General features: G+C 40.6%; 2 protein-coding genes and 2 long non-coding RNA genes across 9 annotated transcripts; 2 read left to right on the forward strand and 2 right to left on the reverse strand.

Annotated features, from left to right (window-relative positions):
• Positions 1-357: 357 nt before the first annotated feature.
• Positions 358-922, forward strand: LOC120446208. The gene is made up of 2 exons (XR_005615836.1): positions 358-652; positions 722-922. It is a non-coding gene; the product is annotated as an uncharacterized LOC120446208 (long non-coding RNA).
• A 2,292-nt stretch (positions 923-3,214) lies between these two features.
• LOC120446177 lies at positions 3,215-10,585 on the reverse strand. Of its 6 annotated transcripts, XR_005615834.1 has the most exons (7): positions 9,931-10,585; positions 7,576-7,960; positions 7,334-7,449; positions 6,754-7,275; positions 5,507-5,666; positions 3,906-3,986; positions 3,215-3,355 (listed from the first exon to the last, which is right to left on the reverse strand). XR_005615834.1 is itself a non-coding variant. In XM_039627041.1 (6 exons), exons 1-6 carry the CDS (start codon positions 10,246-10,248, stop codon positions 4,465-4,467), a joined length of 1,551 nt encoding a protein of 516 aa, XP_039482975.1. In that variant the 5' UTR covers positions 10,249-10,585; the 3' UTR covers positions 4,450-4,464. The 6 variants fall into 6 exon arrangements, 5 of the variants coding, with proteins under 5 accessions (XP_039482975.1, XP_039482968.1, XP_039482959.1 ...); XM_039627041.1 differs by lacking the exons at positions 3,215-3,355; positions 3,906-3,986 and adding an exon at positions 4,450-4,514; XM_039627034.2 differs by lacking the exons at positions 3,215-3,355; positions 3,906-3,986 and adding an exon at positions 4,562-4,702.
• Positions 10,586-23,752: 13,167 nt separating this feature from the next.
• On the reverse strand, positions 23,753-24,280 carry LOC120458030. The gene is made up of 2 exons (XR_005617157.1): positions 24,144-24,280; positions 23,753-24,094 (listed from the first exon to the last, which is right to left on the reverse strand). It is a non-coding gene; the product is annotated as an uncharacterized LOC120458030 (long non-coding RNA).
• Positions 24,281-24,402: 122 nt separating this feature from the next.
• On the forward strand, positions 24,403-27,548 carry LOC120458469 (ras suppressor protein 1). Its single transcript, XM_039646122.2, has 4 exons — positions 24,403-25,003; positions 25,739-25,899; positions 26,600-27,221; positions 27,286-27,548. Exons 2-4 carry the CDS (start codon positions 25,761-25,763, stop codon positions 27,374-27,376), a joined length of 852 nt encoding a protein of 283 aa, XP_039502056.1. The 5' UTR covers positions 24,403-25,003; positions 25,739-25,760; the 3' UTR covers positions 27,377-27,548.
• The last annotated feature ends 47 nt before the right edge of the window (positions 27,549-27,595 follow it).

The following is a 27,595-nucleotide window of genomic DNA, read 5'->3' on the forward strand; positions in this document are numbered from 1 at the left end:
ACAGAATTCTTTAGAGACATTACTTTTCTTTACATTCTTTAAGTCTTTTTGAAATTAATTTCCAGAAAGTGTATAATATTTATTTATTATGTTATGTTAATTCAATTTGTTTGGTAATAAAGTTAAAAATTGCAAACACATCTGCTAATTGAATGTTATATTTACATATATGAAAGAAATAAAATAAAAATCGGACATATAGTTTGCAAAAGGAAGCTAAAAAGGTGTGGGTAACAAAGTTGTCAGAGTTACTCGGTCTCTCATGTCTTCCACGTGGCCTCTGCGAGTGGAACAATCCCGTTACGAATGCAAGTGGAAAATTCAATTTGTAAAGTGCATAAAAGTAGCACCAGTCGAGCCAGACCAGCAAGACCTGAATATGGCGAAGCCAGTCACATATATGCGGCTGTTCGACGCTCAGGGTATTTGTTGTTAAACAAAGGCGACAGCTACTACTCCACGCCAGAGGGCATTCCCCCCACCATCGCACTCCTGCCGGCAGCTGTTTACACATACTCCCATAACAAGGACGACTCTGCAGTCCAAGTTGCAGTGGCATAAACGTGAACGAAGCACCAACATTGTAATTAAATCTGCGTCAACATAAACGCTGCCAGCTGCACAAGCGGCTGGAGCAAAAATGGCCAAGGAGGTACAAATGTCGACGACATTTTTCCGTGAACGTGACTGTAAATGGCCATGTGTTTGTTTGCCTTTTCAGGATGCTCACTTGTTGGCCGAGACAGGTGGGCATACGGGACTTACTTGGATGAGCAGAAAACTCTGACTAGACACAATCAAAAAAAAAGGCGAGGCTTTAATTGTTTAATGCCCAAGTTTTCTGTAACAAATTTTCATAGAAAAATGTAAAATTCTCTTATTAGAGCAAGTCTTTCGACAAAAAAGAAGCCCCTACTCTTAACTTCTAGAACTTCTTATTTAATATGTGCTAATTAATGCGCAAGCCTCCAATAAAAAAAAAAACAGATATATAATACCAGTTTCAGGCACTTCTCCTTCACATCCATCTTCCCTGAGCTATGTTTATTATCACTAGGCCTGCACGCATATTTGCGGCAATTAAGTCAGACCTGAAACGCATAAATCAAGCATACGCCCCATTGAGCCCGTTTAACCCCGCTTACCCCCTTTAACCCGCTACCCCCGCCCGTGGCCGACCACTTTGACCTGATTTGCTTCGATTAGACAAACGATAAATATCCAGTGTTAGTGCCTGGCAGCTCTCGAGTGTTTTTGTGCCACAGAAGGGTTAAAGAGCAGACCGTCATCCTCTTGGCCGCCCGAGTCTATTAAGCTGTATAATATTTTGACAAAGGCTCTGACAAAGGGCTCTGCAGGGAAGGCAGGGCAGGAAGAATTACCACCGCCGGCAATATGAGTGCTAAACCAACAAGAGCAGGATTCGGGCGAGTAATGACCGGATGGAGGGTATAACATAGCGCTCGCCAGTGTTGACGCTTACATCCTTGGGCGACCACTTATCATAACGCTCATAACGCTCGAGCGTCTCAGGAGCGACACGCACATGCGCCGGCAATTATGCTAAAAGCGTTGAATTTATAGTTTCCCACATTCGCATACAGTCTCACACTCACACTCACACTCACACATACACTCACACTCGATGCCGCAGCCTTTGAGCATTTTTAACATGGCTCAGCCTGTCCGCATTGGCCACTAAATAAATGGCTTTTAGAGCACGCGTTAATGATGTTGATTGTGGCCCAGGGAGCCTAACAGTTCGGTTCTCTAGCTCCTCTGCCGCCTTCCTCCATCCGCGATCCACCGCCGATTTCATGTTTAATATTTTATAACCACTGCGGCGGCCAAAGGGGGCAGACAGCACGTTCCCGTTGGTCTCTGTCCGGTTTATTTTTATGATGATAGATGGGCCCCGGCCCCCCTTTTCGCTATCGCACCGGTGCCTGTTGTCAAAATGGATTTAATGCCATATTTATTAGAGGTGTAAATGCATACACACTACTGTGGTGTGTGTGTGTGTGTGTGGCAAGGAGTGCGCATCCTTTGGCCGCACAAATTTTGTTAATGGTTTGCATACAGGATAGTCCAGTATCATTCGAAAATAAATGGCAAAATACGAGATCACAGTCCCGGCCGTAAAAAATGATATATGTATATGGGCTTTTAAAAATGAATTATACTTGATTATTTCACATCATTAGCATATATTTCAATTAGTTTGACAGAATAAAAAATAGGAAAACATAGTTTGTTTGGTCTGTTTATTAGTAGTTTTAAGTATTAGCAGTTTTTTTTATTTGGAGTGGCCAAAGTTAGTTATAAATGGTTCGCTAGCATAATTATTTACTTTTTCACAACTAACCAGTATATATGGAAAATAAACTTATTATTAACTAAACAGGTGCTTGCACGCCTCAGCAGTAGAATATTATAAAACATCCTGCACTTAAAATGCAAACTGGCCGGAAAGCTGAAACTAACAAATAAAAATGCGAAAATTAAAGTGTTGGCAAAGCCTGGCATCCCTGAGAGGCTGAAAAGAAATGCAAGGCACACCGAAAAAAGGCAAAAATAAAAACATTTGCAGCTCAAACTCATCACTCAAAAGCTGGGCCATGCCATGCCCCCTTTTCGTCCCGCCCAGTCTGGGCGGCAAAAAAATCCACATAAACAATCCGGAGTCCGGACGCAGTGAAAGCGCTTGCGGAGATCGAGGCGGACCGGCAAAATGGTTTAAAACTCAATTAAAGTTTTAGCCGCAAAATAAATGCAAAAACGACGACGGCAGCGTCGACAGGAGGAAAAAATACTCGAACGCAACAAACAAAAAACAAAACAAAAATAACAAGGATTTGGAAGTACCCAAAAATATCTGCCTGATTGGTTGAATACTCTTACTATTGATTTGTTCAGTGTAAGCACGATTGGCTTACGGATCGGTCGAGAACAACAACTTTTATTAAAAAAAGAATAAACATATTAAAAAATAACATTATTATTTTACACTTGGTTAAAATCTGGTTAATTGGCCATTTCAGCGGGAGCTATAGTTTTTATGTTTTTTTTTCTATGTTTTAATAATTTTAACTGTTATAATTACGTTTAAGAAGAATACAGATTTATTTATAATTAATGCAAACGCAAAATCAAACTTTAAAAATTAATTTTTTTGTATTTGTATTAGCAACAATGAAAACTTCAACAATTCAACAGAAACTACCTTTACATTGACTTTAGTTAGGGAAACCAGAATCGCATTCTTCCGTGAAAAGCGCTCAAAGTGCGGGCCATCAGCGCTTGCCACGCCCACCGGATTGGGCGCCCCCTCCTCTAACCATGGCACTTTTGATGGCTGTAATTCAAATGAAAATTACACAAATGAATTGAATTTCCGAAAAATGCAGCAGCAGCAGCACCAGCCGCTTGTGAAACTTTGATGAGCCCCGGATCTGGTTTTTTTGCAATAAGCGTAATGATTGTGTGTGGGTGCGTTCGTGTGTTTGTTCGTTCGGTTGTGTTGCTTGTTCGTTTGCTTGTCTGTGTACTTGCGTGTTTGTTTGTTTGTTTGTTTGCGATTAGTTTACGCGCCCCTGGTGCCAGAATGCCTTTGGCCACGGGCTGCACTTCTTTTGACTCGCTGTCGATTGGAGTGCAGTTGGTCCAACGAGTTCCTCGAGAGTTTCACGGCAAATGGGCTTGGTTTTTTGGTTTTGGGTTCGGGTTTTTCGGTTGGAAACCTAATGGCGCATTCTGGCCACACGACGCCTCTGCCGCAAGAGTTTAAATTTGTTTTATTGGAGCGTGAAATCGGGTTTTGTTTTTAATTTTGTTGGCTTTGCAAGAGCCCTGCTGCCGCTTGAGTGTTTTTCCCGTTTCAAATCGCCCCTAAAAACAATACTTACCACCATGCAAAAAAAAAAAACAGTCCGCAATCGAGGGAATTCTGAGAATCTGCAGTTAGCAGAGATACAATCGCCTCGCACCTAATTTGAATGCAGAGATGTCATTAAAATTAAGGCATTTAAGTGGCCGACGGGCATTAAAATGGAATTTCCCGAATGCGGCAATGTGTTAATGACTCATTACACATGCAACACCACCAAATGGGCGATTCGGGCAACGGCAAAACTTTTGCCACAATTTGTGGAACGCGAATGTGGCTAAAATGCGGCAAAACATTAAGTTGAATTATGCAATAAAAATAATGCAATAATAGTTAAACTGGCACATGGCCCACAAAAGCCCCAAATATGGGGGCAAAAATGAGATATAGGAGCCTCACATGTGAACAGTTGCAAGTCATGAACGTAAGTCCTGGCTTGACCAAGACTTCACATTAATTTGATAGTTGTGAAAAATGGTTTTATTAATATTTAGGTCAAATTTTGAAATAACTTTTAATTATAATTTTATTTTGGAATATTTACCTATATTCATGTGCATTTAGTTCAGATTCATAGTCTATATACAAATTTGTGCCGTCTCGGCAATTATTACGTTTTGCAGGAAAACTAAAAATACGGAAGAACTCTTTATTTATTTGGAATACCTTACATAACATTCAATTTAAAAACTGCACAGTTTAAACACACACTGAGTTCCGATAGTTGGGTTAAATGATAAAATGAGGCACAACATATCTAGTAACGATACTGAAAACTGGGATCCGAACCATAGACAATGCAACCACATGGATAACCTGTAAGAGGCGTTCAACGAAAGTTAACATATGTAGAATCATTAAGCAACGGATGACAGTTAATAAAAGACTGACAAACAATTATACATACATATCTGTACATGTATTTTTGACATTTATTTGTGACACCAACAAGTTATAAGTACTTCGTAAAGGCAAGTTTATACAGGGCTTATGTTAGAAATTTATTCGCTGGATTAATATATCATATATAATAGGCAGCGCAAACTTTTTGAAATTTTAATATCGAAACGGCTTAGTATTTCTGTGTTTCACCAATTCAAATCGTGTGGGTGATTGGGTATAATCTCTAGCCACCAAACAAGGGAAATCGGGTCCAAACTACTTGGCCAATGCTGTTTATGGCAACTGTTTTGTGTACAATTTTGGAAGCATGAAAAGAACTTGGTTGATTAAAATTTAGAAATATCTGTTGGGTTAATTTAGCACACATATAATTAGGCATAGAAGGAGGAATTATAGATAAGGAGGGAAAGGGAGAGGTGCAAAGGACCCCCAAAAAGTTTGTCTCAGCCCTAGGGGCTAACATCTGAAACGAAAGAGAGTCGATCATTGGCATAAGAGGCGGAAAAGTATGGCGTTTTTCCAGGTAGCACATTGGTATTATTTTTCAAGCGCGATTATAGCAGATTATTTAAATTCATGGGTTTCGAAGAAAGCCTCTCGGTAAATTCTTTTAGTTACAGGACACAGACATTCACAAGAACAACATGTTTCAACTATCGATATCGTAGCGTTCAGATGCCATCACCCAATGCACTAAATTGCAACACTTGAACTTGCCTCGCGGTTTGCACTGCAGGTGCTCTTTGATGTACTGGCAGGGGCACTGGAACTGTCCGCAGTGGCGTCCCGGCTCCAAGGGGGTCACGTCCACCAGGCCCCTCAGGGCCTCCATGCCCCATCGGGATCCGTAGCGCAGGAACAGCTGCAGGCCGCGCTCCTGCGGAGATTCGGGGTAGATCGGGTGGTGAGACACGGGGTAAACAGATAGGACTGGGTGCAAGTGGATGGTGCTGGTGAGTCGGGTTAGGAACGTGCCCAATGATGATTGTATGGTCTATGGGGTATGGGGTTAGTACTTCGCAATTACACGCTAAGGATGCTGCATACTTTCCGGCAGCAGCTGGAATTTCAAATTTCACAAGTTTCATACGTAAGTAGTGCATACAATGCATAAGATACAATGGGATACAAAGGAATAGGCTAAACATTAGATACAATACATAAAAAAAAAGATTACATAAACTTGCAGGCCTTTAATGTAAACACTATAAATAAAATGATCGCGTAAATCTCTGTATGTAGCTGAATATTGAGTAGTTATTATTCTTGCTAAGCGTGCATAGTATCAATTCAAAAAACTTATTCAAAAACCTTATACTTCTCACTTCTCACTTGCGAAACACTATTTTGCAATAAATTAAGTATTTGGAGAAAGCTTCGGAATTAGCTTGAAGATTTTGTTACAGTTCTAAATTATTAAATATATTTTAAACTATTTTAGTCTTACTGGACTTCGCTATTGGCAATACAATATTGGTAATAAAATAACCGTTTTCATCTTTTTTGGCTAAACATTTAATAGATTCTCGGCAATCTAAGAAACGAAACATTTTTGAGGATTACATGTCAGGGATTAGAGCCAGCAGCCCATGCAGTTGATGCCGCAGCAGTGGCGGTGCTGCAGGCTGATCTTGATCTTGTTGCGCAACAACTCCTCCTCGTATTGGCACGGACAGATGGATGACTGCAGATGGCGTGGCGTCTCGTGGACGCCGGCCTCCTGGACGGTCCAATCCAGACGGCGGCGCAGGAAGTCCTTGCCCCAGCGCTGCAGGTAGCTCAGAAACAGCTCCTGGGCCACGGCCTAAAGAGAGTAGTTGGACATTTGGATCATGAGGGGCGTGAGTGAGAGAAAGACGTGGAAATTTGGGCTGCGAGTGCGATCCCGGGAGATGGAGATGAAGTCAACTACCCCTACTTAGGAACAACCCCCTCCGATAGTTAAACGAAAAGTTCCTGCTCACCTGCTTGCGTGGCACTCGCACCGGCTGACTGCCCTGGATAACGATGTCTTCGAGGTCAATGTCCAGCTTCGCCTCCCAGCCCGCCTTGATGGCATCGCCACCAGTTTGCTCCGTGTGCTCGAGGAACTCGTTGAGGAAATTTACGCACTGCGTTGCATCGAAGTACATGAAGCACAGGTTGACCTTGTGGCACGAGATGCGACCACGGTCGTCCAGCACCAGCAGGATCTTGTGGCGCATCAGCTGCCGGTTCACGCGGGCCAGGCACTTTTCAAGGCCGCGCGACAGGCGCAGCTTGACCCACATGCACAGGAAGATGGCCGCCGCGTTGAGGAAGAGCCATCCCACGCCCAGGGCGAACAGGGCCACGCCCTGCAGTCCGGAGAAGAGCAGGGCCAACAGAACCGTAAAGGCGAACAGGATCCAGCAGACCAGGATGCGCTTGTAGCAGATGTTGTAGACGGTAAAGCGGTAATCGTTCACCAGCGTCTCCATCGCGTTCACGTAGTCCTCCACAGTGAGCTGAAAAATGTTAATTAGTATTAGCTTTCTTGCGGTAAGCGGTTTAAGCCCGACTTACCGTCAGACCTTGAGCCATCAGCTCCTCGGGCACCAGCTCCGGACGGAATATGGCAGGGGTTATCCACGGCCACTTCGTGTTGGCCGGCAGAAGTGTGACAATGACATCGCCATTTGCTATGGGTTAATCAAAATCAAAAGTAATTATGTTATTTTTACACAAAGTAAAACCATTGCTTATTAGTAAAGAATATATTATGATAGTTCGTGGGAATAGATGGTCCACAATAGATGGTCACTCACCGAATCCCTCGCGAATGCGACCCGTTGACAGTTCGATTGTGCGCATCCCGGATCCCTGGTCAGCCGGCTGGCTAATGCCAGTTCCGTTGGCGCCACCTCCATTATGTTGATGGCTGGAGGATGCCGCCCCGGCGGACGATGGATGGGGGGCAGCGGCGGCTTTTTGGTTTGTTAGCTGCGGGGTATGGCGGACCGGGCCAGGTGCGTATCCACTGGCACTTGCATTCGCACTTGCTCCGCTGACGATGCCACTGCCGGATGCACTCAGATTAACGTGCGTGCTCTCGGTTGTCAAAACAGCGGGCGCCACATCCGGCGGAGGGGCCTGAGCCCCACTGAGCACTTCGCCGGGTGTCGCAGCTGTGGTTGAGGAAACTGCCGGACGCTGGGAAATGGCAAACAAGTATGGGTTAGCAGGGTTGCAGTGGTCTTGCCCTTAAGACGACAATGGCCCAAGGGTCAAACGCTGGCCAGCCACCATGAAAATTATGCAAATGGCAAAGCAAAATCAATTTTATTGATTTCTAGTCAGTCTTTTTAAAATGCTTGAAGCCCAAATCTTACAACTATAAGTTCGCATTCGATTGCGAAAAAAACTGAAAGCAATTTGGGGCAGGGCACGTTCTCGGTTGACAAAAACAGTTTTCTGAAGGCAATCCACTGCCTTCAAAAGGCATGTTATTGAAAAGCCAAATGCGATTTATTGGTTTTCGTTCAGCTCTTAGACAAATCCGACTTTGCTCTACGTGGCATCTAGTTCTCTCTAGATAAAAATTTGTATTGTTTTATAATTGCAACATCGAGAAGCCTTTTTGGCATTCCCCATTTTTTGTAGTCTGACTATCTCTTTCGATAAACAATCCAAACAAAGATTATTTTCGGTAAATTCATATTTACTATTAGGTAGGCAAACCATAAAACTTTTGATAATCTTGGGTAAACTTTAAAAGAAAAGATACGTGGCTATAATATTGCTGAATCTTAGCGAGGTAGCAGTCATATGAACGATACTAGTACTGATGTGCTCTACTTTAAAAGGCAATTGTTTGCCATCTCAAAGTATACAAAATAAACTAGACACGATCCTTGAAATTAGAAAATTCCAAGCCGTTTTTAAATTATGTATGTATCTTATTAAATCCAACAATTCTATGCCATTATAAACAATTTCGAAATGAAAGTGTCAGGGTTGTGCAAAGTAATTGAAGTCCCCAGACTGTTGACAAGCTTCGAGGTGAAATATAAAAAGATAACTGATAAATATTTACGGCAAAAAAGCAAATAACCAGCAAGGCAGCGGATATATTTTAACAATTGTAGTACACATTTTGTTAACTTCTTACCACAGGCAGAGCAATCTAAATAAAAAGTTAAATATAGAAGTGAATTTAATCAAATAACTCCAGCTGAGCTATGCCAATTGTAACACTAGAACAACTGAATCCGAAAGCATACTTTCCCGCAACTAAATAAAAGGCATCCCAAGTAAAGTAAAGGTAGGTTGAGTCAGACTTTATCACCGGATGGGACCCGTTTCAGCTCCAACTCTCAGCTGGGCCCCCAGCCCCCAACCCCCAACTTCATTTGTGATGCGTGCAACGTTCCCAAAATCAAGCGAAGAAAGTTAAGAACCCAAGCCACTTCGCATTACAACTCCATTAGGCGGCTTCGTAAAAACCAAAAAGAACAGTGAGCACTTGATAAACGGAGTTTTATAACTTTTAAGAGGGAGAAAAAAAAGCGCCTTTGTCTCAGAAAAATATTTGAAAATGCAACGCCAAAGTGGCAATTACAAATGTTATTATTGATCACACACATTGCCATTGCTTTGTAATATCCAAGACTATGTGTTATAGATTCTTTGTTAATGTATTATAGGTTGAGCCAACTCAAGCGTAGACAAATTTGTGAATAGAATTTATTAGAAAAAAACTATGAATAGCAAAAAATTTGAAGCTTATTGAGTAACTACAATTGCAATTTGAATAATTTGACTTCGTGCCAGCTCGAACATCTGTACTGCATTATACAATATGATCCCAAACGATCTACACTCGTTTAGAGGACAATATAAAGTTCAAAAAACAAAAAATTGTGTCCTCAACTATTTTCGTTATTTTTCGTTTAAAATAAACCAAATATTTAAAACTCCCAACATCGAGTTAATATCAGCGCATTTCACTCATTCGAGTGTTTGCTGTACCGCCAAACGGGTGTGCGAGCGAGAGGGCCAACAAGGGCCTGACTTGCATTGGAATGCGTTTCGTTGCGTGAGCGAGAGCGAGAGGGCGCAGGGGAGTAAGCGGGACAGAGACCGAGTGAGAGATGCGAGGAAAGAGAGAGTGAGCAAGTTACCTGGACAGGTGTGTTTGTTGTTGTTGTTGTTGTTGTCACTGTAGCGGACGGACTGCGCGAGCGCGCCCGCCTGTTGTTGTTGCTGCTAACCACTGACGGCGGTGGCGGCAGAGTTAACGTGTTTTGTTGTTGCTGCTGCTGCTGCTGTGTGGCATCGCCGTCGTTACTGTTACTGTTATTGTTTTTTTCACCGCTGTCGGCTTCGTCGTCGAATTTAACCCAATTTTTGGGCGTCTGCTTGTCGTCATCGTTTCCATTGAGGGACACATCCTCCAGAGGATGACTTTGCGCCTGCGCTGCAGCTTTTGCGTCCTCCATTGCGAATGCGTAATGAGCCCGAAACGAGGCGCGTGCTGGGAATTATCTGAATTGTTGCAGGTGAGCGTGTGACCTGACTAATGCAGCTACACTACAGCTAGTGCGTTTTGTTTTCGCCTTGTTTTTTACTACGGGTATATGTCGTTACATAACCTCAATATGAATTCACACTTCAGTTGCGCCGCTGCCTATTATCGAGTTGGTTGCTGTTGCTATTGCTGTTGTTGTTGTTGGTTTTTGTTTTTTTTTTGTTTTTCTTGTTATTTCGCTGCCGTGTTTTTTAACCAGCTGCACAACGCGCCGCTTACGTGTTGGCCGCTCGCGAGTTCACGTCGAACTGCCGCTGCTGCCGCGCCCAGCAACAAAAAACAGTCACAAAAAACTCACACACACGTACTGGCTAGAAAGCCAAAAGAAACTCACTTGGCTCAGAGCGAAAAGCTCGGCTCAAAGGCGCGCTCAGTCCGCGTTCCACTGCCAATCGGTGCGCTCAAGAAGCTCACCTGTTGCCGAGCTTTCCGCTCTCACACTCAGAGAAACGTGGCAAGATTGGCTTTAAATTATTAGCAAGAAACACTATTCGATCATTTGTACTTCTAAAAATCTCATAAAAAGAAACTATTAGTTTCAATTTAATATCTATAAATATTATCTATAACTATTGTTTTAAGTTTTATTATATGAATGTACATATTTCAATTTAAACCAATAATTTATTGACGAAGAACAACAACTTTTATTATAATTTAATTTCAATTTAAACCAATAATTTATTGACGAAGAACAACAACAACCAATAGCAACCAAAAAGAACGAAAACATTTTCCCAGAAAATAACAAGTCAGCTAACTTCGTCTAGGAACACTAGGTTCCCATTACCATCAAAAGTATAAATATATTTTAGTATCGACCATTACCACACACGATCAAATGTCAAATTTTTCCAAACTCCATGACACACTATTTACCAATATCTTAAGTATCTCAGTAATAATATCTGCAAATCAACTATATTAGGCATATGAGTATCTAGTTTCTTGCAGTGTAATTGACTATTTATCTTATAATATCAGCTGCAAGAGTTTTAAGGTTTCTTCTCAGAACCGCGCTCTTTTACTTTCGCGCTGTGGAGTTTCTGTTTTGGTTGCTCACATGACATTTCTTGAGCTTTTTTCAATATCTTCATCTCCCCAGAGTATCTGTATCTCAAGTGAGTCACCGGTCCACCGCAATGATCACTGTTTTATCTTTGCTTGTTTAGAGATGGCTGCGGCTGAATATTTCGCAAGGCAAACCCGCTCTGCGTCCCTGCACTTAAATGATAAGCCGCGTCGCTTTGCCTCCGATTTCAAAACCAATAAACACTTCTTATCAGTCGCCATTTGAGGGTGGAATATTCACACTTGGCTATCGGTCAGATTTGCAAGAGCTTGAGCAATTTGTGCCACCTGTTGTATCTGTTTGCGGCGGTAGATTTTCCGATTATCCACATAACTCACATGCGACTTAAGTGGATGCAGATTAAAGTCATTTTTGCGTTAAAATGTACATAATGATTGTATTGAAGCCCAAAGGTGATCAGTCTTGTCTTAAAACTCCTAAGCTAAGAACATCTATTTTAGATATGATATGATAATAATTTATTTATTAATTTTATTTATTAAGGCATACGGGGAAACTAAAATTAAATATCGCATTATCTGCGTTCTTAGTACCCCTATCCTTTCGATTCTGAACATTCGAATTAGCTTTGCCATACCATTATATTAGCAATGCTATATTATTACCCCAATTTATGGCATTGTTTAGTGAAATGCCAAACGAAGAATGCAATTTAAAATCAATTTTGACGCTCGCTATGCCATTCGCTTCGATCGGGTCCTGTTTTCCATGTCCTTCTCTCGATAAGCGGAGCACCATGAATTTATGGCAACACGGAGGGAGATGGAGAGAGGGGGAAAAGTGGAAGGATGCGGATGCGGATGCTGGACCGCATAGTTCACGCCTGGACGGAGCAGCAAACATTTTTTGGCTCGAATAATATGAGAAATGCTAGAGAGCCCACAACATTATAGTGGCAATTGTTCGACTGGGCAGCCACAGAAAACTTTTGCCGCCCATAAATTATGCTGAAAAATTATTATATAAGCGGCCAGTGTCGAATGGCGCCGAAGAAATTGGCTCACAGCCAAAACGCAGAACGGAGAAGGGAGAATCGGAAAAAAGTCCAGGAAAATGTGGGCGGTGCATTGGGAAAAGAGGCGGGACAACTATTGGCAAAAGTTGTTAAGCAAATTATGGCCTGGCAGAGAGGCAGTGGAAACTGTTTCAGTTCGAGTTGTCTGCATTCTGTACTCTAGGACATGATTTTTGGGTGCAGGTCTTTAAAGCAGTTAAATGCAGCTGTCTTCCGATTTTTATAATTGCTTAAGTTGTAAAGAAAATAAGAGCATCTTCCTTTGGTATTAAATTATATGTATACCGATTAATCATATTTTTTTCGCTGCCTATTTACGTATGAACTCGTATTTCGTATTTTATCAACCCTTTTTCATATATAAATGTTTGTGAGCTCTTTAAACGTGCAAGGAAATTATTAAATTACGTCTTTCGATTAGATGCAATCGCCTTCTCATTAGCTTATAAATTGTCTTAAGATTATTTATTATTTTAAAATATGCTCCGCCTGCAAGTTTAGTCCCGGCCTGGTGCAAACTTGCCGTAAATATGTCTTTTCTATTAAGCCATAAATCGCTCAACAAGCCGCAAATCCTTTGTGGCTCTAACAGACTGAAAAGCCACAAAATCTGCAGTTTGTAAGGAAGGGCGAATGGAAGCCAGTGAACCGGGCAAGCAGCCAGCCAAGAGTCTAATTAGGCCAAATTAATTGCCTGCGCTTTTGACACTTGCACAGAGTGAATCGGCGGCCGAAACCCAAAAGAGTCAACAAGACAAAAGACGGCAAGACAGCCTGCTAGCGAGGCGAAACCAAGTACAACACTCAAAAGTCTATTTGCAACCCCCGCCTATCACTTTACCCTTCTGCTGCTGCCGGAGAAGAGTAATGTTGGCAATTTGTTGGTCGTCGTCTTATTAACCCGCAACAGGAGACGAGCAACTTGGCGGCAACTTTTTGGCCAACGCGAGAATGTCCAACGGGCATATAAATTAGCCGAGACAGAAGTTTTCCCTCCTCATGCCAGATCCTTGCCGCTTTGAACGTCTTCTCGCCGATGAAAAGACAGGCAAAGTTTTGGCATCAAAAAATGCTTTCAAATTAAGCTAATTTATATTATATAAACACGCCTAATGAGTTCCCCAACGCCACGGCTCCGAAAAGTGGGTGGGTGGTCATAATTTCTAGCTGAAGACCAACAAATAGGAAGCAAACATACTACTAGCACTATAAAGGTATGGGGGAACATTTTGATTTGCCTCGTCCACCTTTTAAGACCCTTTGAAAATGGCAAAAGTTTCACCAACACTCCGTACGTCGTACTCCGTACTGTGTTGTTGCTGATTTTATTTTTGTTTTGCCTTCACAGTTGGCTGGCGGAATTAACGTGACTTGCATAACGCCCGAAAGTATGCAACGCGGCTGTAAAGTGTCACCATCACTATCACCATTTGCTGCGAACCTTTTTGCTCCTTGGCGCAAGGACTCGCTGCGGAGCGAAAATAAAAACAAAATGCAACTGGGGAAACGTGTCACAAACTTTATGCTCCTGCCACGCGTCACGCACGCGATTTTCGCTTAGTTGTTTGTCACTTTGTCGCCGCCTTTCTGCCGCTCCAGAATCCGCTCCTCCTTCTGCTCCTGCTCCTTGCCCAGCTCCTTGTAAGGATCCTCACTCCCTGCACCCTTCGACGTGGCGAGGAGAAACGGCTCTGGATATTAAGTGAGCTGCCACGGCTGTAGCGGCATAAATTAGTGCGCTGAGATTTGAACCGAAGCGGATTTAAAACTGAAATAAAATAATCCCGATTCTCACTTGCAATAAAGTTTCGTAAAACGGAAGCTTACGAATGTTCAGCACACTGCAGAGATAATATAAGTTTGAAAAGAAACTATCTGTTGTAATTTTACGAATGAGTTAAATTCCTTATGAAAATCTGTGCCATTTTTGGCTTGGTTTTCGCTATCTACATATTGAAATTAGTCACTAATTAGAACTTGTAAATTGCTGAGCTGAGGTTGCGGGTATTACAAAAATTAAAAAATATGAAAACATTTTTCAAAAGTGTGGGCGTGGCAGTTTTGAGCGGTTTGTGGACATGGACAGATCGACTCGGCTATTGATCCTGGTGAAGATTATATATACTTTATATAATGTCGAAGACGCTTCCTTCTGCCTGTTACATACTTTTCAACGAACCTAGTATACCATTTTTTTTTCGAATATAAAAATGTAAGTAAACTGTTGGACTCTAATTTAATTTATTTATTTATTAAGCACAAAATGAAGCTTCCATTTCCTTCTGCTAACTGTTGCCACATTTGAATGCCACTTGAGTTTGTAATAACTCACAACATGTTGCAGAAGAAACCACAAGAACACACACGCCGAGTGCCAACATGAAGTACATGAGCGAGCTAGCAACAATGGAACTGACATCACAATGGGCCAGGGGGTCGACCAGAAATGTGGCAAGGACTCGACTGTTGTTGGCACATGTCACCTTTCATAAAACATAGAATCACTCTGGGGTTGCAGTTATATGGCCCTTCGCACGGAGCAATCTGGCCGAGTGGAATGTGGCCGGCACAAAGCTGAAAGCTGTCTTGAAGGAAGCATCGGGCCACTTCCAAGTGGGCCAATCCTAACACTTGAAAACTGAAACGTTCAAATGTAAGTGCAAGTGATGGAGGTGTATATTCGCCAAAGGGTTGACCGCCAAGTACCCATATCTGACAGAGGTACAAGTGGAAAACGGACCAATTCACCTAGAGAATCCTTTAGCAAAGTGTGAAGTGCAAATTCAAAAGCCTTCAGAAATTCGATAAGTGTTCAATATTAAATATGACATCATCCACAAGAAATGTTAAATGAATGCATTGGAATCAAATTGAATAAGAGTGAGTTTCTTGCACAAAATTAAACTGAAGAGTGAGTTTCTGCACAAAATGAAAGTAAGTTGTGTAAATTAGGGTGCGGGTTGGTTTCTTTGCATTAGACATTGAGGGGAATAGATTAACTTGTATAATTATTTAAATTACAAAACCTCCCAATTAATTGTAAAAAAGAAAGGTGCCTGTCTTACATTGCAATTGGTGATGTCTAATTTAATTTGAAGATGGCAAGCAACGCAACTTTAAATTTTCCTAGGCAGATTGTAAGAACCCGAACTCTGGCACTCCAGTAACAACTGCCACTTCAACGTAAATCATTATAATAATTTAACTAGAGAACCCTCGCGGAATAAAGTCAACTGTGAAAGTTTTCCGAAACCAGACGCGTGGGTAAATGCATGGGGGCAGACGGCTGGACATCTTCAGACCAAAAAAACGGCAAACGCATTTAAGTAGAAAAGCTTGCCAAAAAAAGAGAAGAAAATCCAGAACAGGACATGCCTGGATGCCTAAACCTCGTGGCAGTTTTACAACGGTGTTGGAGTTTCTCATAGTCTCAAAACGAAGGCCAGAAGAACAGGAGTTTGCTTTATTTAAAAATCCCATGGCAACAACTTGGCCAAATCAGTTGCGAACTGACCAAATAAAAACCACACAACTTGCACCAGCAATAATAAAATCATATTTAAAACTTTCGCACCGAAGAAAATAAAATAGATAAAAAAAAAGTAGTGACATGGAACGAAGAAAAATATGAAAAAGTAGCAAGAACTTGCTGCATTTCCATAACAAAAGTTTTGCGTTAAAAACAGAAAAGTGTTTTGAGCTACTCGACACTAGGCAAAAAGCGCCAGGAAAAGTGCAAAAAAATAAACACAGTCTGAAAGTAGCCAACTAAACTTTTATTAAAATTGTAAATATTTATCAACATTCATAAACCACGGCTACCACAGAAAATGTGGTTGTATGGTGCTGCATAATGAATACTCTGGCTAAATTTCAAAGTTGTACACGGGAAGTGCATTCTCTGAGAGCATGAATGCAATAAGAACTGTTGTTTTATAGAATGTGCAAAAGAAAAAGGGAATTATTTAGCATTTCTTAACTTATGTAAACTCTGACTTCCTTCTATAATTATTTTGCATTACAGCAGCATTTATAATTGGACACAATGGGAATGCATTTGTCTAGTTATTGCAGGCTCCTTTAAGTTTCGGATTTGGCATGGCCTCAGATATGCTGAAGCGGGAATATATAGTTTCCTACTCAAGCTGAAACAGCCAAGTGTCTGTATCCGTGCTCAACCCAGTTCTCAAGCATTTTCCGCCCGGACGCGAAAAACAAAAGGGGAAAATTTGCATTGCATAAAATTGAGGCGAGCGGATGTTTAACATATGTAATTTTTGTCAAACAGAAAAACCAGCGAAGTGCATAGGAACCGCGAAAAGAAAACAGACTGCGGTTCGTATTAATGCAATTTAACGGGGCGTATGCATAATATTTAGCTAAGCCGAAGCCAAAAGGAGATGAACGTACTGCGAGGCGGCGAAACTTAATTAAAAATATGCGCGCATAATTATAACTATATTTAGCAAGCAACAGCCACATGTGCATTAATTTCGAATGCAAAACGAAAAAAAATGCCCTGGAAGCAGCTGCACACAAAAGCCCAACGCGAAAATGTATGCAACACTCTTCGTCTATGTTTTTTCCAGTCCCTCACTGTTGGCGGCCTCTGCTGATGATGATGATCCTGTGCCGGGTTTTGTCAACACGCCGCCAACATCCCTCTCCATCCTCATCCCCGTCCCCGTCCTCGTTCTCGTCCTGGTTCTGGTGTCCTGATGAGCGTCAGCAGTTACCGTAAATTATTTTATTTATATCGTTAGCCGGACGGGCGGGAAAACTGCACCCAGCTAGCTGTCTGTGTGCTTGACTTAATAAAATAAATTTAGAAGCTGCCTGGCTCGTGCAGCGCTCTACCACATCCCTCCCCCCCTATTTTTCCTATCCCTCCTCCTGTACATCTATTTTGCAAAACGGCAAAATGTGCATAATGCCAACGTGTGTGTGCGCTGGCTTGCCGTTTATTATTTATGCATGCTGTGCAACATTTTCACCCAGCAGCTGCACAACAAACGCGAAATCGTGGCACGGCTGCCTGGCCATCAGATTTTTTCACTTTGAGCTCTGCTTTGTTTTCGGTGTACAGTGGAGCGAAAGAGGCTAAAAAGTGATTATAATGGTTTAGCAGCTGGATAGCTACACATCTAAGTCTAGCAAGTTTTGGCGATGATTTGCAAATTATTAAAGAATATTAAATTACTATATTAAATATATTCATTTCTACATTTATAAAACACCGGATGCATTTTCGGGATTCATCACACTGGACTGAGCATAATTGTCTAATTGTCTAGGACAGAAGGTCCAGAAAGGTGCAGCGGATCGCTGGGATCGCCGAACAGCGGAAACCTCCAGCAATCTGAGAATCTCTACGAATGGAATGGCGTCACTTACTGGGAGAGACTATCAAATTCTGGTAAATACCATTCTCCATCTCCTCGCTGCTCCTGGAAAACATTTTTTCTTTGGCATAACACTTAAGACCTAAGCATTTTTGACTAGTTGCATAAAAAGCAAATATAAAATATGAAATAGGTAAAAAAGATGCAAGACCATTTAAGGTTCTTGCGAAACAAAAAATAAATTCTTTGATTTTCTATTCCCATAATTTAGCAATTAAAATTGGCTGTCCAACAATGACTATACAAGAGTTTGTGCTTTTCTTTGTAACCATAGTTTCACGGAATTGAGTTTGACAACAATTTGCAAATTGCACGCTTACCAACCACAAAATGATTTCATTGGATTTATACATATTTTAGAGCGATTTGTACAATGCATGTATTTTTACCTATGCGGTTTTTTTTAGCCAGAATCATTTGCCATTTATCGTTTTATTGGTATCGGTTTATGCTTTTATTGTAGCACCCACAATTGTTGGCATTTAGATAATCAAAACATATCACAATATTTTCCATTTAATTGGCCACACAAAAGCAGAAAAACAAGAAAAGCGCAAAAACATTAAACTAGTTCTATCATGATGCAATTTGATACAGTATTTATTTGTTTTTTATAACTTGTATCTAGATTTCTTTTAAGGCCAAAAGCAAGACAAAAAACTGGGTATCCAACTTTTTTAATTTGATTGGGCTTAATAACATAAAATTAATAATTATTAAAAAATTAAAAAAAGTTATATAATAAAATATCAAAAAATTGTACGTAGGCGGTTAAATTTTTAAGTATATTTTTAAATAAATAAAATAAATAAATAAAGCCCTAAGGGCACAAAAGTAGATCGATAAATGGCTTTAAAACTTCAGTGATATGGCAAAATATTGTAGTCACAACAAAGAGGCGGCAGTGAAAATGCACAATGTATCTAGGACGACCTGCAGCAGGCAGGACAATAAAGTGCCAAGGAAAAGCAATTCTTTCTTTCCCTATTTTCTCCAAGTTTCATTATTATTTTCTGTTATTTTTACAGCCAGCGTCCTTTTGTATAGCACTAGTTTAGCCGACGAGCACATCATTAAAAAAATGGAGAGGTCGATTTAATAAATGTGGCTGGCCAAAGCAAACAGAGGACGTCCTAAGGATACAGAGGCTCGTATCCTTGGGTTTCTCATTGTGGCGCTGCCAAAAATTAAAGCTAGTTCGTTGGTCAACATTCTGCTGCACCAGTGTGTGCTCCTGTGGCTGGCGAAGCAATTTACAAAAGTTTTTCCATCAAAAATCCGCTGTCAGTATAAATATCCTTAAAATAGCCAACACGGCTGCTAAGCGGACTCACACACACACACCCACACACTCACGAACCCAGGCACACTCAGGAGCACATGGATGAGGAAGGATCCCGGCCGCTTCCTGGTTGCCTGCACTTTGCTCCTGCCTGCAGCAATATGATTTATGGATGCATGTGCTGATATATGCCATGTGCCTCCTGTCTGTGCCCCGCCCACCGCCTCCCCATCCACAGCACGTACGTCTATTGTTGGCGCCGAAAATTATGCTACAAAAATTTCTCTCTCTCTCCATAACTTGCTGCTCTCACACACGCCTGCAAGTTGCACTTGTGTGCGGCTCATCTATTTGCAGTTCAAACAAAAAGAGACGTGTTGCCAGCACACATACACACACACACAAACACAAGCTGGGAAATCAGAGCCACTTTAAATTGAGCATGTTACGTAGCGTAGACCGTCGGAAGGACCCTTTTCTACCCTCTACCCAAAATATAACTCCACTGGCTTACCGGCAAAGTGATGTGCTCACTGTTTCTCTATCCTCTTGCCTCTCCCTTGCACTCTACTCGAATGTCGTCCTTTTGAGAGCAAATCTGTTTAAATGTTTGAGATGCGATTATTCCTCTTCACATTGTTAAGTTACTTGCAAAGTTCTTGATTTTTTCAAGCCGGCTTTGGTTGCAAGTCAATATTTTTTGGTCAAATGTTTGCGGAAGTAACATATCAATAATCTCTTTGTGAAGGATGTTGTAAGTCAAATATTATAACCTGATTGTTGTTACAAAACCTGCCAAATAACAGCATATAACATTTAATATAATATGTTTATCTGCCATCGACTTATTCAGCAAACCACGCTTACAGACAGACATAAAATGCCTTCTCTCAAATATCTTCAGGCCAAGCAGGAAAATATAAAAATCACATATTTTTATGCATGCAAAACACAAGAGCAATCGTCAATGGAAAAACGTTGAAAATAAATCCCAAAAATCCGTGTACTTGTGCACGTTGATTGCTTGGTCCGTGATGGAAAACCTGACTCCCCTGCTACCTCAAATCTTCTGAAATCCTTTGGCTGCTTTATCGATCAATCGACTTGCATTTACAATTCCTTTCGATTTTGCTACAGCCACTTTATCAATTTGGCCAATGAAATTCAACAGTTCTGCTTTGGTTTGGTCTTGTCTTGTTTTGGTTTCAATTTACAAAAAGGAAAAAGAAAAACTGGATATAAATCAAGTGCAAATGCATCATTCATCACCGAACAACTGTGCGAATTGGACGACTTTTGTGGCTGTCAATTGTTCAATTTGAGTACCTGACCGCTTGGATTCAAATTGTGTTTCGATAAGAATTCAATTAATTGGGTTAATTGACTTAAATACTGCAATTATGGTAAACAAGCAAATCACTTTACCTCTCTTCATAATTTGTTTAATTATTTCATGTTGTTTTGCTGTTTACTAGTCAAAACAATTGGTAAACGCAAACACCTCTTCAACACGATGTTACTGTCAAATGAAAATAGCTTTATTGTTCCCAACTCAGTGTTTTCAATCGACATGTGTTATCAATGAGTGTCGCTTTTAAAAACATCATTTGAACTTTTTCCCAATGCCTGTCAGATTCAACGCATCATTCCCATGAAAATTTGCTAAACGTTTGAAAGTAACTCACTATCTACAGATAAAGGTAAATATTCTGTTTAAATTAAAAAATGAGGAAAGTATTATAGTTCTCCTCTACTGTTTTTTTAGTCGACACTTCCTTTCACTTAGATTTATGTTTAGGCAGTCACTAAACTTTATTTGGCTATGTAAAATTGTGGCCACAACAGTCACATAATTATCGCAGTCACCTGTCCAAAAGTGCTCAGCCAGCAACTGTTGATAGTAAGTCAATTACCCAGTGATATTCAATGACTCGGGGCTGTGGAAGGAGTGCATTGATGAGGCACCAGTCTTTCATGGCCCTGTTTCAATCTCTGCCGAGTCCTTGGACGCTCTAACGAGTTCTAAAACATTTCGCCCAGCTAAACGAAGCTCAACGCACTGAATAACAAGTAGCTTTCCCAGCTCGCACATTTTTCCATTTTCCGTGTGTCTTTTATCCCATTTGCCCCTGCGGCTAGAGTTGCGGAAGACTGAAGCAGAAGTTGACTTCAGACGAATCGAGGCGGCGGAACTCAATCTGAATCCTAATAAGGTGCAGATTCTGTCGGTCATATGCGGCGTATACTTAATGCAGGTCTGACAAGGAGGCTGACACGGAGTTTTGGCTTTCGGGCGCAACTAATGAGCAGCTAAATATTTGTTGACAGTCCGAATTGGAGCTCAACGCTAATTAATAGCTTTGTAAGCTACACAATTTGAAAACCGTGTACGGCTAATAAATTCGCCATTGTCAACAAATTAATGTGGCATTTTATTTATTTGCCGTGCTTATAATTATGAATAATGCATTTTACATATGGACAAAAAAACTTGCGTAATTTAAATCCGTTTATCTAACCTTGCCCCCTCTCTGAACTATAATAATTATTCCCGTTTGATTCATTTTGGCGCTTGTATTTTTTTACACCGCTTTTTCATTCATTCTGTAATGCTTGCATAATCCTTCTGTTTGCTCTGCTAACCACAAACGCTGTGGAAGTGCAATTTTATTTACTTTAATTAAAATGGATTAGTTTTCCCATCATATGCGTGTGCATATGAAATAACTTTTTTTCAGTTAACTCGCACAAATATTTAACAATTACAAATTCCTTTAAGCTTTAAACATGTATTAATAATGTACTCTGATAAACAACCAATTTAAATAGGTTAAGCATACATCAAAATCCGACAAAATTTGACAAAACGAAAGGGTCCAAAACCGATTAACCCTACAAAGAAGAAGGATTTACCAACGGAAAGGGATAACAAGAGGGCCCAGAGCAAAAACAAAAGCGCGTTGATGTATGATGTTGCCAATTGTTTGAAGTAAATCAAACGGCACGGAGCCGGGGGAAATGGTTGTTATGGACGGGATGCCTGGGAGCCGGATAAGTGAGTGCAGGCCAGAAGCAAAAGGCACATTCTGTGGTCGAAGCCTCAATGAGACTGCAAAGCAACCGTTGCCAATGATTGCCATGTCCTGGCAGGTCCTTGCGCTATCGGGCTTTATGCCAGTTGCCTGGGAGCTGGCCAAACAAAGCGCATTGAAAAATTGCCAGGAATATAGTAAGCGCCTAACAGCCGGACACTGCCGGCCAAAAGTATGCGCCCATGTCCGTGTGTTGACAGCTCCATAAGAGAGCACGTTATATTTCTGTTGCCCAGCCGGATGCAATTTTTCATCCCAGTTTCAGCCCACTTGAAGCTTTTCAATCAGCCGACAACTCTTTTGAGCTGTGGTCAATGCTGTGAGAAAGGGACACAAATTAGTGAGGGCAGGCAAGTGCCATCAATTAACTGGAATCCATTCGCTCATTGGCATGGTCACAGTTTAAATGAAGTAAACACTTAATGCGAATTTATGGCCGCCAAATGTCCATTCGGAATTTAAGCGTGCTTGGCAATGAAGAATTTATGGTTTTTGGCCGCTGTTGCGGTTACAATTTTACATAGAAAATCCAATATAAGCCAATTGAATAATATTTCTTAGGTTTCGATTTTTCAGGACCCCATCAACGATACATCCTTAATTGCAGAGCAACGGCCCTCAAAAATATCTGAGCATGCAATATGTATTCCCAAACATTTTGGCCACCATTTTAAAATTAGCACAATTTGCGCAGAGCTGCAGAAGTTTGTCAGCGGAAAAAAGGCAAACAAAAAGTTAATTAAAACAAAAATTACGGACAGTGGCCGGCGGTCACTTGGTGGTGGTGGTGGTGGTGGTGGTGGTGGTGGTGGTGGTGGTGGTGGTGGTGCATGTGCCGCAGCATTAGCCGTGCAGCCAAAAATGCAGCCGAAAAATCTGCGCGCCATCTAAAACAAAAATTAATTTTTGGGCCAGGGAAAGTTTTTATTCCCCTCCCATTGTTGTTGCTGCTGCTGCTGTTGTTGTTGTTGTTTTTGTTTTGCTGGCCAGGCGAGAGTTTGCATTGTTTTGCATATTTTATACGGCGGAAGTGTGTACGTCCCGCAACGGCAAAGGCACTCGCCATCATTGCAGCTCCCAAAAAAAAAGGCGAAAAAATGGTATATGCAACACGCAAATTATGCAGGCGCATAAGACAAACTTTCTGTTTTGCGGATTTGACAACCGGCGGGATGAAAATTAATACGAAAGCCAAAAAATGGGGGGCCCACCCACACAAACATCTAGCACATACATATACATATCTGAGATCCAAAACTGCATCGGCAACTGGAGCACAACACAGTAATTAAAAATGCAACCAATGGCCAGGACGGAAAATCCCCGAGCAACTTGTACTGAAGGAGATAATATCGCACATGTTTGCAGTCCAAAAATCTGTGTCCCTTTTACGTTATTTCGCGCCCATCAAAGTTGGTTGAGTTCTTTATCTAGCAACCATTAAACTGACGAAAATTCAAGAAACAGCTTATTTTCCAGTTTTAATAAAGCTAAACAAATAATCAAGAGTCCAGAAAAATAAATAGCGTTGTTAATTTTACACACATTGGTTAATGTTTAATGTTTAAATGATTTGATATTATGCTGTAGCTTGCAGTGTAAAAATACTGCCTATTGCAACCATATTAATTTCTTATTAAGCTAAGTAATAAAGAACAATTACAAAAATTAAAACATTTGTTAAACTGATTCGTTCTTTTTTTGTCCTGAAGTGCTTAATAATGTTTTTGAATTAATATTGTCTCAGTGTTTTCTGGATAAGGCATACAGCAAACGGCTACCGAATTGCAAACGCGACTTGAATGGGTGACGCCAGGACATGGAGATCCTTTCATAATGCAGCGTCCCACCTTTCCAGCTTTGCGCCTGCAATCTAACTTAGCGGTTAGCTTCAAATGTTCTATCCACCGACTTAAACTCACTTATATATCGCCGTTTACTTTCTGATTTATCTGATGCGAGCAGGAGAAATAAGGCAAGAATGAGAAATATACTCATGGTGGCTCAGTTTCATACTAAATTCTTTTTATGAGTCAACAAGACGCTGTATTTAATGCATTTATCGCCTTTGAGGAACTAATCAGTAAATCGTTTATTTTCAATCTGACGAACTACCGATTTCATGCATTAGTTGTGCCTTTTTAGCTTTTCGGTATAAATCAAACTGGTTTCGACACTGCAGTGAAGATGCTGGAGAAAAAGCGAAATACTTTAAACAAAGTCAACGAAACCCCGTGTCGGACTTGGGTTCGATTTGATTTATTTTCTGCCGGCAGTGGCGACAACCCGAAAAGGCAAAACCAGCCCCCAGATACTCGGATCCCCCATCACCCCAAACTCGCCCACATCCACATCGATCGATCTTGCTGACGCTGCGAGAGATCTCTTCAGTTTCTTCAGACGATCGGACGACGCACGACGCATTCCGCACTTTGGCTATTTTCGTGATTAATTTCGAGGAGCGGAGACTTGTTATAATAGAACGCATGTTCAATTTGTAACGTAAGTTCCAAATTGTCAGTTCTAAATTGTCAGTTTAAATCAGCGAAGATATTCAACAATTTCCGGCTAACAGTTGAAAAAGGCCTTGTGAGTCCCTCCAAAAATAGGTCAAGTGCAGTGTTTGTGTAGCCCAGTGACCTATAAAGCGTTTAATTTTGTATCCATGTGGAGGAAAAGTTCTAAAAACTGACCGAACAAAAACATATGCTAACAAAAAGTGCAGTGGGCGCAGTTTAAGAGCTACTGGAAGTGGCGACAAACACAGTTTTACAGCCACTCTGTAAGTAATGGTTAATAACGCAAAAAAATATAGAAATGAAAAAATAAATATATTAATTAAATAAATAAATAAATTAAATCTTTTTATATAATTATATATTAATTATATGTATATAATTATAATTATTATGTCACACATTTTGTATTTTTTTTTTACTAATTTTGACTAGTGTAAAACACTCAAAGGATCTATAATAAAAAACCTAAATGATTTAAAAATCATTAGTAAATTCATGTTCTTAATAAATAACTAACACATGTCAAGTTAGCTCTCTTATAGCAATATTATCAACACTTTTTACTTGATGAAATGATAAACTACATCTTACATGCGTCAAATTTATGTTGGTAACATTTTATCAAAAATTGTATGGTGGGCTTAAATTACAAGACAATTTACAAAATATATACATACATACAAATAAATAATATACCCTCCTTTGATAATTATAATTATTTGAAAAATAAGCTCAATACTTGTTTGCTTAAGACGTAATGTATTGTTAATGTAAAATTACATTTCCCTGCTTATCTGGCAACCCTCAAATGTATAAAATGCTTGGGAGCTTCATTTCCAACACTTTGTTGTGAAACATTATTATTATCATTATTACAAGAATATTAGAGTATTTGGATAACTTTTATCAATACTCCTCCATTATTATAATAAACAAATGATAGACAAGCCTTTAAATAAAATAATTAAAAAATTAAATTTTCTTCTGGTATTTTTTAGGGTGTATTTGCAATCAACGAAAATGAGTCAGTCTTGTATACCAGTGAGCGCAAAGATGTCGAAGGCCAAGAAGGTTTTGGATGAAGCCCGAGAAACTCACAATCCTGAGTTGGACCTGGTAGACAAGGGCCTGTCGTCCTTCGAGGAGTTGCCCGGACTGTGTAAGTATCAAAACCGCAGGATCCTGAAGGAATTAGACGGACATTTGGCACTTTAGAGTGGTCACTCCCACGCAAGATTGAGCCTCGCCCAGCTGCTGGGAAATATTAGAAATAAGTAATCTTCTAGGGTGTACATTTAAATAATTATAGTTATATTCACTTGACCAGAGTCTAATCATCTTTTTAAACGGACTCGTTTGGTTTTATTTATTGTGATGACGCCAGCATCAAAATATGCATCAATCTGAGTGTACAGAATGTAAACAAACTCTGTAAATACCTCGAATAAGATGTGTATATGGAAAGATTTGAATACGTGTCCTAATCCACTCTTTAACTATGCTATTATTTATATTTAATTAGAATAAACTATACTAAGTTAACTAAAACCTTAAACATTTTGGAAAAAAACATTGCGCATGCCTCTGCTTGTATTGTTGTCCCCCTCTAACTTGCGGCGTCTATACTTGTTGCGTGCAATCAGCTGTTTACATTTGAACCCTGTGGTGAATTTACAGAGCATCGCAGAATATTAAAATTATTATTAATTACTATTATAAAAATATTGTTATTATTATCACAGAAAAATTGAAAACTTATTTATTATATTTTCTTTATAATCAATTTAAATACGTTTTAAGCTAAGTAAATTTGTGAAAATGCTTAGTATTCTTATTAAATATATATTTTTAATTTGCAGTCAACATGTCCAACATCACGCGCCTGACCCTGTCGTTCAACAAGATCAGCGTGATCAGTCCGGGAATCGCGAACCTACTGAATCTGGAGATCCTGAACCTCTCGAACAACCAACTGACCGAACTGCCCGTTTCGTTGTCGTCCATGCCAAAGCTGCGCATCCTGAATGTGTCCATCAATCGGCTGGGTAACCTTCCTCGGGGCTTTGGAGCCTTTCCGGTGCTGGAAGTGCTGGACCTGTCATACAACAATCTGAACGAACAGGTCCTGCCTGGTAATTTCTTTGGGATGGAGACACTGCGTGCCTTGTATCTGGGCGACAATGACTTCGAGTACATACCCAAGGAGGTGGGTCAGCTGAAGAATCTGCAGATTCTCGGACTGCGCGACAACGATCTTCTGGAACTGCCCCGTGAGGTTGGCGACTTGGTGCGACTGCGGGAGCTACACATTCAAAACAATAGGCTGCAGGTGCTGCCCCCGGAGATTGCCCAACTGGACCTCCTGAGCAACAAGTCGGTCATGAAGATGGAGGAGAATCCCTGGGTCAATCCCATTGCCGAGCAATATCTGCTGGGCATTAGCCACGTAATCGACTACCTCAAAACGGAGACCTATAAAATGTGAGTTTACCAAAGATCCATATCCAAAAATGTATTTCCAACTTATCAATTATTTCCCTGGCAGCATCTACAACCGCCACTTACAGGCAGGACGCAGTGGACCGCCGCCACCCAAAGCTGACAAGAGCAAGAAGGCTTCTCGAATTCGCGCATAGTGCACCTCCGCCGGAAGATCCCATGGAATTACATATGTGTTCGTCTCGTTCGTTGTTAACCAAGCCCGTTTTTGTATACTAATTTATAAGTATTTGTAAACTAATGCGTATTTCTGCAATGTGCCTTGACTCTTAGTTTCACTAATGAAAATAAAAAAAATATAAATACATATATGTTTTCTTGGCGTTTTAATTTCGAATCCCCTGCACAAAACTCTA

This window comes from Drosophila santomea, chromosome 2L (assembly GCF_016746245.2).
Source record: "Drosophila santomea strain STO CAGO 1482 chromosome 2L, Prin_Dsan_1.1, whole genome shotgun sequence".
In the NCBI taxonomy this organism is placed as follows: domain Eukaryota; kingdom Metazoa; phylum Arthropoda; class Insecta; order Diptera; family Drosophilidae; genus Drosophila; species Drosophila santomea.

What these genes read in the sequence shown, in the direction of transcription:
- LOC120446177 (XM_039627016.1), bottom strand. Translation starts at nt 10,248, where the DNA reads ATGGAGGACGCAAAAGCTGCAGCGCAGGCGCAAAGTCATCCTCTGGAG. An exon ending in CAACAAACACACCTGTCCAG is followed by an intron (nt 7,961 to 9,930) that starts GTAACTTGCTCA and finishes GCCATTTCCCAG; the next exon opens with CGTCCGGCAGTTTCCTCAAC. An exon ending in TCGCATTCGCGAGGGATTCG is followed by an intron (nt 7,450 to 7,575) that starts GTGAGTGACCAT and finishes ATTAACCCATAG; the next exon opens with CAAATGGCGATGTCATTGTC.
- LOC120458469 (XM_039646122.2), top strand. Translation starts at nt 25,761, where the DNA reads ATGAGTCAGTCTTGTATACCAGTGAGCGCAAAGATGTCGAAGGCCAAG. An exon ending in CGAGGAGTTGCCCGGACTGT is followed by an intron (nt 25,900 to 26,599) that starts GTAAGTATCAAA and finishes TTTAATTTGCAG; the next exon opens with TCAACATGTCCAACATCACG. An exon ending in AAAACGGAGACCTATAAAAT is followed by an intron (nt 27,222 to 27,285) that starts GTGAGTTTACCA and finishes TTTCCCTGGCAG; the next exon opens with CATCTACAACCGCCACTTAC.